The sequence below is a fragment of the Sycon ciliatum genome, chromosome 3 (assembly GCF_964019385.1).
Source record: "Sycon ciliatum chromosome 3, ocSycCili1.1, whole genome shotgun sequence".
NCBI lineage: Eukaryota > Metazoa > Porifera > Calcarea > Leucosolenida > Sycettidae > Sycon > Sycon ciliatum.
The window spans coordinates 10,942,825-10,956,116 of record NC_088645.1 but is presented as its reverse complement, the minus strand read 5'-3'; the positions used below and the strand labels follow the sequence as shown (position 1 = coordinate 10,956,116).

The 13,292-nt window shown below is 48.3% G+C and overlaps 1 protein-coding gene across 1 annotated transcript; it reads left to right on the top strand.

Moving 5' to 3' along the window:
- The first annotated feature begins 374 nt into the window (after positions 1-374).
- LOC135811414 (uncharacterized) lies at positions 375-2,832 on the top strand. The gene is made up of 2 exons (XM_065324652.1): positions 375-843; positions 1,224-2,832. Exons 1-2 carry the CDS (start codon positions 559-561, stop codon positions 2,226-2,228), a joined length of 1,290 nt encoding a protein of 429 aa, XP_065180724.1. The 5' UTR covers positions 375-558; the 3' UTR covers positions 2,229-2,832.
- Positions 2,833-13,292: the final 10,460 nt, after the last annotated feature.

Below are 13,292 nucleotides of genomic sequence, written 5' to 3'. Positions count from 1 at the left end.
TTAACTTGCCGTACACTGCGCGAAGGTGTTGTAGAAAGGTGTGAACAGCAAGAGTGGTCCGAAACGTCCCAGCCTAGCACTGGCGACATACATGCACATGCCTCAAAGCTTCTTGAAGACCCAGACGAAGGATCTACTTGCTGGCCCTCAAGGTGGACGACAGAGAGAGAAAGTGCCGTGGAAAGTCGTATGCAACGAAAGTCTCCCGAAACACTATCGACTCTCAGACAAGATTGTATTGATGGAGGCTGTCACCAGCAAAGGTTGTCTGAATCTCTACCGCGCAGCGCCGACGACGCACAGGCCTCAAAACTATCCGAAGACACAGCTGGCGAATCCACCTTAAGCTCGACCACGGTGGACGAAACATGCATTGAAGAACGAGAATCGCCCCAAGGACTATCGACTAGCAGACAGGATTGCATTGATGGAGGCAGTCACCAGCAAAGGTTGTCTGAATATCTACCGCGCAGCGCCGACGACGCACAGGCCTCAAAACTATCCGAAGACACAGCTGGCGAATCCACCTTAAGCTTGACCACGGTGGACGAAACTGCCATGGAATGCATTGAAGAACGAGAATCGCCCCAAGAACTATCGACTAGCAGACATGAAGATTGGACATGTATCGTGGGAGGCAATGAACAACAAGACTCGCCCGAAACGCTATCGACCAGCACTGAGAACACGCAAGCCTCAAGTATCCTCGAACGAACGGTCCACACAGTGTCGGAGCTGCTCCTTCCGTATCTAGCTCTTGATGATATCCAGGCCTTATCACTCGTGTCGCGGAGATTCAATCGACTGTTCCAAAATGACGGCTACCTGAGACGCTTCTTGCAGGTGAGAGAAATCTCGTCGCTACAACACGCCTCATCCAGGTCTGCTTCCACATGGATCTGTGAAAGCAGACTTTGCGCGACCGGCGTAGTCAAGCAAAAGTCTGCTTTCACAGGTCCACGTGGAAGCAGAGTTATTATTGCCCAGTTTGTGTCGGTTACAAGACGTTCACGTATAACCCGCCTGTATAAATACATTGTATTCACGTATAACCCGCCTGTGTAAGTACATTGTATTCCCCCAACACAACGGTCTGCAGGTCACCGCAGTGAATAAAAAAATAGACAGTTTTGTTGTGGGAGTTGGAGCGGTGAAGTGTTACACATGTGCATATGGCTGCGTTGGAATTTTGCTGGTGTGTATGTGTGCTTGATTGGATGCAGATGAGCTTAGGCCTGCGTCCTGATTCAATACCGACCGGAGGCGGACGGCATGCAATGTTCGCGATGCTCACGGCCGAGGCTAGGAGCCTAGCTGGAATGCTACGTTGCGGAGGCATAGAAGAAGACGAGGGGCATAAGTCGCGCACGTGCTATATGGATCTAAATGTACTCAGGGAGAACCCTCTATTTGACGTGCCACTGTTTCTGCTGAAGACCAGTAGCTGGTACACATTCACGCGATTAACCTTTCACGATATACAGAACGCGTTCGGGCTCAATCCAACACTAGACGTATTCAGAGATAGCACATTTCTTCCCATGAATGACCTTCAGCTGTCACTAGACGGCGGGGCCACCATAAGGCCATCCACGATCTTTGAGCACTATCGAGGTAGGTTGCGTCAAGGCACAATCGAATTGTACCAATCCGGTCTGACAACCTCAAATCCCTTCAACCAACTGAAGTACAATGTAAGCGATATTGGCGCCATGTCCCGCCGCCGCAAGTTCGAATCGGATGCGGATTACCGCCTGGCTTTGCTTACGAACATTCGCGAGCACTTTGATACCATTGAACCACAGCAGAAGCGCTTGCTGTCGTGTTATCGAAGGTTTCTTAAGGTCTTAGCGTCTTGGCATCAGGCAGAATTTGTTACAATACCGGAACTGAAGTCTGTGGGGGTCGGATCTCCGTATTTGATGGGGCTGTACGCTGCCCAAATGCTGCCAAGGACGTTTCAACCAGCTATGCAGCATTGCGTGAACACACATCCCGCGCTCGTCGACTACATCGAAGGAGACCTCTTCATCTCACCAATCACATATATTCAAGCATGCTTCGTGTTCGAAATTCGGACACCGAGCGTCCAGGCGAAGGACAGCGCTGCTCGGAAAGCCGTGTACCTGAAAATAGGGGAATACTTGAAGTTGCAGCAATCCCAGGGGGTGTTCTTTTCTGTGCAGGAACTCGCCAATGTCATGATTCGATTTCTGGACAACAACTAACAAGACAATCGCACATATCATCTAAATTCGCACCAATCTATCACAGTAGAACTTACTCAAGGAATACTTTGGCATCTGACCGAGGTACTCTATTGCTGGCACAAGAGATCACGTGACTGTATCTTCTCCCCCCCCCCCCCTTGTTGTGTGCCTCCCTGTGTGATTAGCAGATCCTGAGTTGACTTGCGAAAATGCAATCTAAACCTACTGTCTAGGTCACTAAGTAAACAGTTAGTTGTTCTGAATGTCACACACTATAACTCCACACAACGTGAAAGAATCGTCTAGTCAGGATCATTCTTGCCGTCCTGCTCACTATGATTGTCTTAGCTTAGAGCTACAATCTACAGTGTCTACATGTATATGTGTATGTACAGTGTGTACTTCACAGCAGTGCAGAAGGAAATATAACTGGAAATGTAACAGTTTAGTTTCCGCTTAATTTCGAGATTCTGACTATCGAATATGATTATTGGATATGCACAACATTTAGCTATTCGGTCATGGTTCTCAAACATTGCTCCACATTCTATCATACTAGTAGTGCAGTTCAAAACATGCAATTTGAATTGAAGAACAATATGCACTCCATTTACTCTCTCTTCATCTGCTAGTGTATGTGTGAACGTGTCTCTTCTCATCGTGTAAACTGTCCAGTTCCAGCAAGGGTCATTCGCCCTTGTGAGTGTTTCATGTTCTCCAGAATGTGTACGTGTGCTTTGCTCCGCGTGCAGCTGTTGCCATGGGAAATGGGGATGTACATGTAAGGCCCAATCCAGCTTACTTGAAATTGTATGGTGGTGGTAACAGTTAGTTGTGATGGTGATGCTGCTGCTTTATTATTCAGCTGGTGGTGGTGGTGGTGGTGGTGGTGGTGGTGGTGGTGGTGGTGGTGGTGGTGGTGGTGGTGGTGGTGGTGGTGGTGGTGGTGGTGGTGGTGGTGGTGGTGGTGGTGGTGGTGGTGGTGGTGGTGGTGGTGGTGGTGGTGGTGGTGGTGGTGGTGGTGGTGGTGGTGGTGGTGGTGGTGGTGGTGGTGGTGGTGGTGGTGGTGGTGGTGGTGGTGGTGGTGGTGGTGGTGGTGGTGGTGGTGGTGGTGGTGGTGGTGGTGGTGGTGGTGGTGGTGGTGGTGGTGGTGGTGGTGGTGGTGGTGGTGGTGGTGGTGGTGGTGGTGGTGGTGGTGGTGGTGGTGGTGGTGGTGGTGGTGGTGGTGGTGGTGGTGGTGGTGGTGGTGGTGGTGGTGGTGGTGGTGGTGGTGGTGGTGGTGGTGGTGGTGGTGGTGGTGGTGGTGGTGATGCTACTGTTGCAACTGGGTGGGGGTGGTCAATAGGAACACCATCTGGTTCAAGTATCCATTGGTGGAACATGCTCGAAACTTGCAGATTCTGCTCGAAAACCAGTGAAACTGGCAGAGCCATGACAACCTTAGGGCAGGAATTTCCCCGAATTCTGCTCCATTTCTTTCTGCACATATCAAACATGCATGAAACAATTCAACAATCTCTCCACCTCTTCTCCTCCATGCGCTCTCACCAGACTACCCTAAGTAGCATTTACATACACACCAACAGTTCAGAGAAGGGGTTACGAGCAAAGGAAAGAAGAAAATGGAAAGGGGTCCAGTATTGTTACCTATAATTATTATTCCTTCTGACAGAGATTGTCGAATTATTTAACAGGCAAATGGTACCGTTCACATTTTTATTGATAGTCATGAAACATACAAGAATCGTACCTAATTCTGCCTGAGAAAAGGTACCTAATTCTGCCTTTCTGCAGGCATTGTCCGCCAAGGTCTATGTTCAAGGCTCAGATGCACAGTGAAACCTGTCAAGGTGACCACCTCCCCCAGAGGACCACTGAAGCCAGGACCAAGGGATGCTATTTGCAGTCAAACGACCCTGGATAAGAAGACCACCTGGCAACAGAGGCCACATTGTGACGGTGCCTTGAGCGGTCGTCTTAGACAGGTTTCACTGTACTCTGAGGAGCGGTGGTAAGCGAGTAGATGAGACCCACCACCAAGTGGTGAGATGACCGAAAACCCCATTCGCTGTGTCCACGTTTCTCTCATTCCAGAGCGCGGGTTCCCAGTGGAATTTGGCTCGCAGCAAGATTGGAACAGTACTTCCGCTTCCACACGCGTATGCAGTCACGAATGGTCGGCTGTGTTGGCTTATTGTTACGATCGTGTGTACGTGACAGTAGGCCTACTGAGAATTATGCAAGTCTAAGAACTTTAGAAAACTTATGCTTATGGTAGTGGCACTTGATGGTAGTTGCACATAATTAAAATTATATGCACTACCATACGCATAAGTTTTCCGCAGGGCTTCGATTTTTTTGACCTTTGTTTTACTTCGCAAATCCAAACCGGAATTTCTTCCGGCGAAGAGGGAAGAAAAGAGAGAGAGAGAGAGAGAGAGAGAGAGAGAGAGAGAGAGAGAGAGAGAGAGAGAGAGAGAGAGAGAGAGAGAGAGAGAGAGAGAGAGAGAGAGAGAGAGAGAGAGAGAGAGAGAGAGAGAGAGAGAGAGAGAGAGAGAGAGAGAGAGAGAGAGAGAGAGAGAGAGAGAGAGAGAGAGAGAGAGAGAGAGAGAGAGAGAGAGAGAGAGAGAGAGAGAGACAAAGCACTGGAAGTGATAGTTAGCTGGAGATCAATAGTACGGATCAATTGTCAAGCATGGCACTTGCTACTGTTGCATTTTAGCAAGGAATACAACAGGCAAAGTCAATGACCAATTGCGTTAGGTAGTGCTGCACCTTTGAAGGTCTCCAGGTAATCTGTTCCATTTACCTGTAGCCGTGAAGGCATACCTCGACTTGCCAGCGTTTGTTCTTGCAACTGGCAGACTGAGTCAGTCCTGCTGCTGAAGGCGGGTTTCTCTGGTCATTTGTTGAGTCATTAGTTGCGTGACGGACTTTCATGCTGTCCTTTAAATACACTCCTCATGCTATTAGTAAATTTTCGTGCTAAAAATAATAGTATTGTAACCTCTGTTTGACACTGACCGACGGTACTGACCGACGGTACTGACGTTCTACAACAAACTAGCTAACAGCTCTAGCACATCTTGGATGCGCACTCCAACAGCTTTCCAACTTGGAAGGTTCTAAGTTATAGAAATAACATAAGATGTGCTAGAACTGTTAGCCAGTTAGTTGTAGAAGAACGTCAGTACCGTCGGTCAGTGTCGTGCAATGTTATCGCATGAGGAGATTGTTCAGTAACTGGTGGTGTTAGTGGACATAGATTTTGTGTAACTTGTAGTTCCTCGGTCCTTTTTACTTTTTATAAAATAATCCTTGGCTCTCCAACCGAGTGTATTCGCACATCTGCATCACTTTGCGAGAACTGTGGCAATACGCCCAGTGAGAAGGCAGATGTTGCCTCTGCTTCTGGCGAAGTAAAAAAAAAGCTAAACAAACGCATCCACACCACGAAACCAGAAGAACAATTATGTAGGGATTGCAACGTCGTTTTCAAGTGACTAGCATCAGAAATCTTCGTAACACTGAGAGTTTAAATTAACGTTATGAAGTTGGTTGTTCCTACGAGGAAACAAGGCTTCCTGCCGGATTTGACACTTGATTGACGCAAGACTGCCATCCGGAGCACACGAAAAGCCCATCGATTGCGCCTGAGAAGCACCACATACATGTACATGTAATAGTGCATGCCCTCCAGGCCAAACCATCACCAGGGATACAAACTTACAGAGACGTTTTGTTTGACGTTTTGACCCGGGGCCTCGTGAGGCCCCGGGTAGCAGCGTGAGTCAGAGTCGCTCATGCTGGGAGTTGCTAACCTTCTTCGGCCTACTCAAGCTCAACGCATGAGGGGTGAATTCCCCAAAACGCCGTGTTGAGCAGGGAGTGGTGCTTTCTTGCAGGTTTGCCGAGTGGAAGGTTCGATGGACTCCTCGTACCCGTGTGCTCTGCATATCTGGATGGCAGTCGTGAGTCAGTCAAGTGTCAAGTTCGGCAAGAAGCGTGTGTTCCTCGTTAGAACAATCAACTAACTACTTCATGACTAATACCGCCGAAGTCGCACCTTCTAAGTTCGCACTGTTGTCCCTGACGAGGACGTGCGACTAGTGCGGTGTCCCCCAGGGAAGCGTGCTTGGTCCGATATTATTCGCGATCTACACGAGATGTGTCGCATCAGTAGCTGACCCGGTGCGTACACTAATGTTCGCGGACGACATCATGCTGTACCTGAGCCACGCTAGCGCTCACGTCATCAACATCACCCTTTCCGCAGCAGTGTCAGCTGTCGCCAGGCTACTCGATGCCAAAGGGCTTATCCTCAACACCGGAAAGACGCAAGTGCTTGCAATCAAAGCTGGACGGCAGGCACACCTCGACCTCCACATTACTTGCACTGGCACGCCTCTTGCCCAGACCAGTACGGCTCGCTACCTCGGAGTCACTCTGGACGAAAATCTTCGCTGGTCACCGCAAATCACCTCTATCTTCCGACGCACCGCTATGAAACTGCGGATCCTCCGCCAGATCCGGCACTGCCTAACAGTGCGGCAGGCGATGCTGTATTACTCTGCCCTTGTCATACCGGATATTCTATATGCGTCGAATGCGTTTCTCCCAGGACTGTCCGCTGAGCTGCGGAACACAGTAGCCAAACTGGATAAACGTTGCATCCGTTGCGTGGCCGATGAGCACCCATTGGCCCACACTCTTCCCCTGTACACCAGGCTGGGTGTCTGCCCAGTGCTGGAACGAGGGGAATGCAAGCTCCGACTCCTGACATTTAGAATCCGTTCTGGAATCGTCAGTGAGCTGTTGTCGTCCCGAATTGTATTGCAAGGCCCGCCGACAGGCATGACCACTCGAGGTCAATTGGGACGCAACCTTCCCCTCCCCTGGCCCACAGTGCTTCTGGCGCATGCCGACCGCTTCTAGCCAGCTGCCGACTCTGGAATGGCCTGCCCGACTGTATGAAGTCCATAGTATCTGTCCGTGAATTCAAACGCATGCTACGCGTATTCTACTTCGGTTAAATGTAATGGCTTGCGTAACCTGCTGATGAGACTCGATAGAATCATGCTACGATGACCCGACTTGTAAATTTGAGATCCATTTTTTTCTGCTCGTCTTGACCCTGCCTCCCCTCATTGCTACTTCCGTTTTCGTATTTTTATTTTCATTTATTTTCTCTTCATTTCTGACTCTTCTTACTGGTTGTCATCGCTTTCATAATATTGGGCAGAACTGCCCGTTTGCCATGCGATGTAAAATAAATAAACAACAACAACAACAACAACAACAACAACTAGTTGTTGGAGGTGAAGTTATGCGATCGTGGAATGTCTCAGTACTCCTTGCCATTTTTGTGCTAGATTGTGCACGTCTGACTGTTCAAAATCTGGTTTAGTTGTGGGACTCGATCTCATAACTTGTGCCCACAGTTTTTCATGTTACAATAATGCCAACAGCATACATATACAGTCCAGTTCGCTAATAACGACTGCGGATATAACGACAATTCGCGAAAAACGACATAATTTTCATGCCCATAGCAAAGTCCCATCCAACTGTGACACATAATTATAATGGGACTTCGGGTATAACGACACTTCGCGAATAAGGACACTTTTCTGATGCCCCGCTGAGTGTCGTTATAAGCGAAGTTGACTGTATACATGTATGTATGTACATGTACATATGCGAGATACATGTACGTAGTGATCCTCTCCTATGAAAGCATACATGTACATGTACATGTACATGTATATCCATTAGGTTAGGGGAAACTCATATAGAATACAGTAGCAGAAAGAGGACAGGCTCTTTTATTCGTAACTCCGAGTTTCGTTCTATCATCCAACTCTGGTCACGAGCAAATCTGCCTCCACTCTACTAGTATTAGCCCTTGGCGGATTACGCTGGCATAATTTCTGGCACATTTCTTCGTATTCTGTCTATAAATTATTCCCTGGCATAAAAGGACTTCTGAGACCAGACGGTCGGCATAACCTTACGAAGCTGGCTGAAGATTAATGCTCCAGGCATATTTAGCCATGCTACAGGAAATAACCTGGTGAATGTTACCCCTTAGAAGCCGTGCTGTCACTATACCAGAGTCTTTGTAACATCGCAAAGTGCAACAAGACTGCAAGGGTACAGTATAGCACCATCATTGGCATAATTCCAGCATAATGTAGCATAATCACTGGCATAATTTGGGCATAACGGGGAAAGCATAATTCATCACTTTACCGAGCATAATCCGCCAAGGGCTACTCTCTACCGTGTACCTACGCTCGTATGCTCTGTGTATTTCTGAACGTTGAACAACATTGCAAAGGCTGGTGTATTGCAATGAGCTCAAGTCAACATTTTCACAATGCAACGCCTTTGCTCACGGGAAGCAAGTCTGAATAGGCTTTACCGGAGTGACATGTATTATTTCTTTTCGATCGAGGACTGCAAGAATAGTTCGGAAGTCACTACAAAAGTACGTAATTTCTCGCTGCGTCGTTATAAACTGGCCTTCCGGGTATTCTCCATCATCCTTTATCCATCGTGCAACGGGGCAGGGAGGTGGTAACAACATAACTATCTGTTACCTCTGTGGTATGCTGCCCTTTGACTGTCGCTCGTCCACCCTCATCTGTATTAGCATTCTGGATCGGTGAAGTAGTTATTAGTTGTTGTGTTTCAACTGAGGAGTTTGATGTCACTTTCCATTTTGGAAGGGCATGACGATGTATATTAATTTGGAAGGCTACTCACCCACCTCTGCAACGACACGTTGTGGATGGGCTATAGTATAGCGCAACCTCTCAAAACGTCAGCGATTAGGGCCTAGATTAAATTTTCGCACTGCAGCAGAGATCTGGCACGCTGCATGCGTCATTGAGTTGAATGCGGCGAGGCGCGTGGAGGTAAACGTTATGTCAGTAGCAAACCGTCACGTACGTACGTAACGTCGTTGTTGAGGTTGACCTTTGCCCAGGTGCCTGTGCAACCTCTCACAGCTGTGAAGAGGATCGGGACTGAAGCGAGCCAACAGTGGCAACACGTCCAGGTCACAGTATTAAAATTTAATCTTCAGCCGTCCAGTTCTGACGAGTGACGTGCTGTCATGTGCTGCGTTGCGGGTTTTCTTCGCTTCAAACGAATCAAAGCCCGAAAGGTTGGATGTGCAATCAGGGACTTCATACCATTGAAGTTAACGGTTTTAGATGATAATTCTTGCAATAAGCGGCTTTAGATATGACCGTTTCATACATTGTGCGACAGCTTCCTTCTTACCATTGCCGTTATCAGGTATCAATGCACATGTACATGAAGAGATCCAAAACTAAAAGACATTAGTGATAAATTTCACTCGCAATGCAGTACAAAACGGGGTAATTTTCACTGCTACTACTATGTATCCAAGCCAAATGGCAAATCATTGCCGAAGTCGCAACCACTATTTCCTACTGCTGTCCCCAGCGCGGGCTTGCGACTAGCTGGTTTGAAGGTGACAGCGGTGTGAATGTCCGAGGGTCCTCGAGGTCTGTTCTCACCGTCTAGGAGCGACACTGACTCGCGCTGCTATCTGGTGTTCGTGAGGTGTTTGTCGCGCTGGAAACAGAGCGGCTCTGTAAGTTTGTAACCCTGGTGATGTTTGTGCCTGGAGAGCACTATTTAAAGTTGTTGTCTTCAAGCACAATCTTCCTCAGCCTACTCAAGCTCAACTGATGAGGGGTGCATTCCCCGACACACTGTGTATTGAGACGAGAGTGGTGCTTTCTTGCAGGTTTACCGAGTCGAAGGTTCGATGGACTTCTCGTGTGCTCTGGATAGCAATAAATTCTGCCAATCTATCTATCTCTCCCCTCCCCCTCTCGCTCTATCTATCCATCTGTCTGTCTCTCTCTCTCTCTCTCTCTCTCTCTCTCTCTCTCTCTCTCTTTCTCTCTCTCTCTCTCTCTCTCTCTCTCTCTCTCTCTCTCTCTCTCTCTCTCTCTCTCTCTCTCTCTCTCTCTCTCTCTCTGCCTGTCCCTGTCCATGTCTCTGTCTGTCTCTCTCTGTCTCTCTCTGTGTCTCTTTCTGTGTCTCTCTGTCTGTCTCTGTCTCCGTCCCTGTCTCTGTCTGTCTCTCTCTCTGTGTCTCTCTGTGTCTTTCTGTGTGTGTGTCTCTCTGTGTCTCTGTCTCTCTCTGTGTCTCTCTCTCTCTTTCTTCTTATTAGCCTGTCCCACCATTCACCTACATGTATCAACGGTTTCAGGAGCTACCGTTCGCTCTTCACGGTGCAACCATGACAAGTTCGCGACGAGTAACTGACGATGCAAGACGAAATTGAAAACGCACCCTTTGAGTCACGATTTAGATATGTGTGATTTTCACCACTACCCAATGTCAAACTCTGGTCAGAGTCTGGGCCAAATGCGTACCCAAGGCAGAGGACGAGTCTCGTACTAATGTGACATACATGTAGATGGCCCATTCCTTTGATCGCTGTTTTTTTTAAGCAAGCGCATTCATGTCCTCAATGCTGGCAAGAGCCAAGTTGTGCCAATTCCTGCCGGCCGTCAGCACACAGCTGATCTACAGGTCGTCTGCCATGCCATTTCACTGTCTAGTGTGCTAAGTGCTCGTTATCTTGGCGCCACAATCGATTTCGGCATGTCCTGGCACGCCCACATTGCCAAATGTTCTGCACGTGTGTCGCAGAAGATCGGAGCACTCTGGCGAATGCGCCGCTGCCTGAATCACCAGTCACGCATGACCTACTTTAGATCGCTGATCATGTCTGACCTGCTGTATGCCTCAGACGCGTACTCTAGTCTAGCTCACTGCAAAGAAGCTACCTCGACCGTCTACAGGTCCTGCAGAACAGTGGGGCCCGTGCTGTCTTTGGCCGCCCTCCGTTGTTGTCTGCCTGCGACCTGCTGGAGCGCATGGCAGTGTTCCGTGTGGCAGAAGTCTTCAATCAGAAGCTAGCATACCTGGTGTGGCGCTGTCGTTATGCACTGGCAAGTCCAGAGTTGCAAGCCCTGCTAACCCCCGCTGCACCCGGCCCTACTCGGCTCCAATCTGCCATGAGCCTGTGCGTGCCAGTTTCCCATTCGGTTGCGGGGCTGGGGCGCTTTGCTTGCAAGGGTGCAGTATTATGGAATGCCCTCCCCAGCGACATCCGTGCCATCCATCACGCTCGGCAGTTTCGCACGCAGGTAATCCCCTATACCTGTGCTCTGTAGATGCTGAAGACAAGCGAAATCTTCTGTTTTGTTTTTTTTTCTGTTCTCTTTCTGTTGTACCCGATCTCCCTCTGTTGTACCCGATCTCCCTCTGTTGTACCCGATCTCCCTCTGATGTACCGCTGACTCTACGCTGAACATCTAAGCACCTTAATTCTCATTCTCATTATAATTTTCATATTAGCTTTCATGTTATTGGGTTCTATGCCCGTTTGAATTTGCGAATCAAAATAAATACAAACAACAACAACAACAACAACAACAACAACAACAACAACAACAACAACAACAACAACAACAACAGCAACAGCAACAGCAACAACAACAACAACAACAACAGCAACAGCAACAGCAACAGCAACATCAACAACAACAACAACAACAACAACAACAACAACAACAACAACAACAACAACAACAACAACAACAACAACAACAACAACAACAACAACAACAACAACAACAACAACAACAACAACAACAACAACAACAACAACAACAACAACAGCAACAACAACAACGTCCTAGGTAACAATGTTAGGGTGTGTCTTGTCAGGTGCTACCAATTACCATGCATTTATGCATGTTTACTGTCTCGAAGATCGATTTAGCAACCCCCCCCCCCACACTCAGTGACTGACTGTGGTTGTGCGCTTAGCCGGCTAAATGTTTACTGTTTTGTACTTTTACTTAGTTTGTCCGGTAACAGCACAATGGGGCTGTGTAGAGTGTGTACATGTATGTTGCCGCCTGGAATATCTCTGGGCCAAAGGCAGACTTTTCCATTGATGCGTGCCATGCACGACCACATCGTGTTGTACCCGGGGGTGAGATGTACAAAGCCAAGGTCATGTACATGACGTGATTGTACTGGTACATAACAACTAGATCAACTTCCGTTCCACTTAGTTATCATAACGTCACTTAAACGTGTTGCTACAATGCTAGGAGAGAGAGAGAGAGAGCTACCCGGTGGGGATGAGCAAAGGTAGGAAAAAGAAAGTCCGGGTATGCATCCGAAATGCAGCAGTTTGTTGCTGTAGTGTAGACACGGGAGCATACAATGTAATGTATGTGTGCATACGTCAGAAAAAAGTGTCGATGTGTTCATACGTAATTTGTGCTGAGTTTCTCAGTCCAACTTTTCCCCTTCCTCTTGTCCCTCTCCCCTCTCATGGAACACCTCGGGTGCCTCATGTGTCTCATTATCGTGAAAGTGACTGGAAGCTCTGAGTTGCACAATAATATTCCCCTCTCTTTGGGCTTTGCTCCGGTGCGTGTTCGTCATGTGGCCCGCGCCCGAGGGGAAGTTTGTTACAGAACTGCATCATGAGATTGAGAGACAGCCTGATAGTAAAGCCATGGCATTTGCGATCGGACCAGCTGCGGCTTGCTCCTATCGGTTTGAGTGGTGCTCGTGCTAGCATACAAGCACCTCTTCCACTCCAGCGGCGAAGTACACTGTCATGTGCATTTTAAAATTATTTTAGTTTTCGACAGCAGCATTATCGTCTCGACCTGGCAGCCATCGGCAACAGTCGAGGCTGAGCTGAATGGTACGGGCAGCCGTTCGAGCTCCCACGGCCGCAGATAAGAGGTCCATGCAGGTGAACTATTCCGCTGAAGAAACAAAGCGCTCCCTATCTGTCTATTGACCAGGAGCAAGGGAGGGAGTTTGTGAGCTGTCAAATGCCAAAAAAGAAGCAGAAAAAGACGCAATTGCCGACTTGCACAGCCGGTCCAGCATGCTCCAGACTTTCCTAATCTTTCTTTCTTTCATGATTTCAGGATTACCCCAAGGCTGACGCCTAGCGTATATCGGGTCTTTCTTTCTTTCATGATTTCAGGATTACCC

Bases quoted from the DNA above. Each gene is read 5' to 3' on its own strand.
- LOC135811414 (XM_065324652.1), top strand. From the start codon at position 559: ATGGAATGCATTGAAGAACGAGAATCGCCCCAAGAACTATCGACTAGC. The intron at 844-1,223 runs GTGAGAGAAATC...GATTGGATGCAG, and splicing joins ACCTGAGACGCTTCTTGCAG to ATGAGCTTAGGCCTGCGTCC.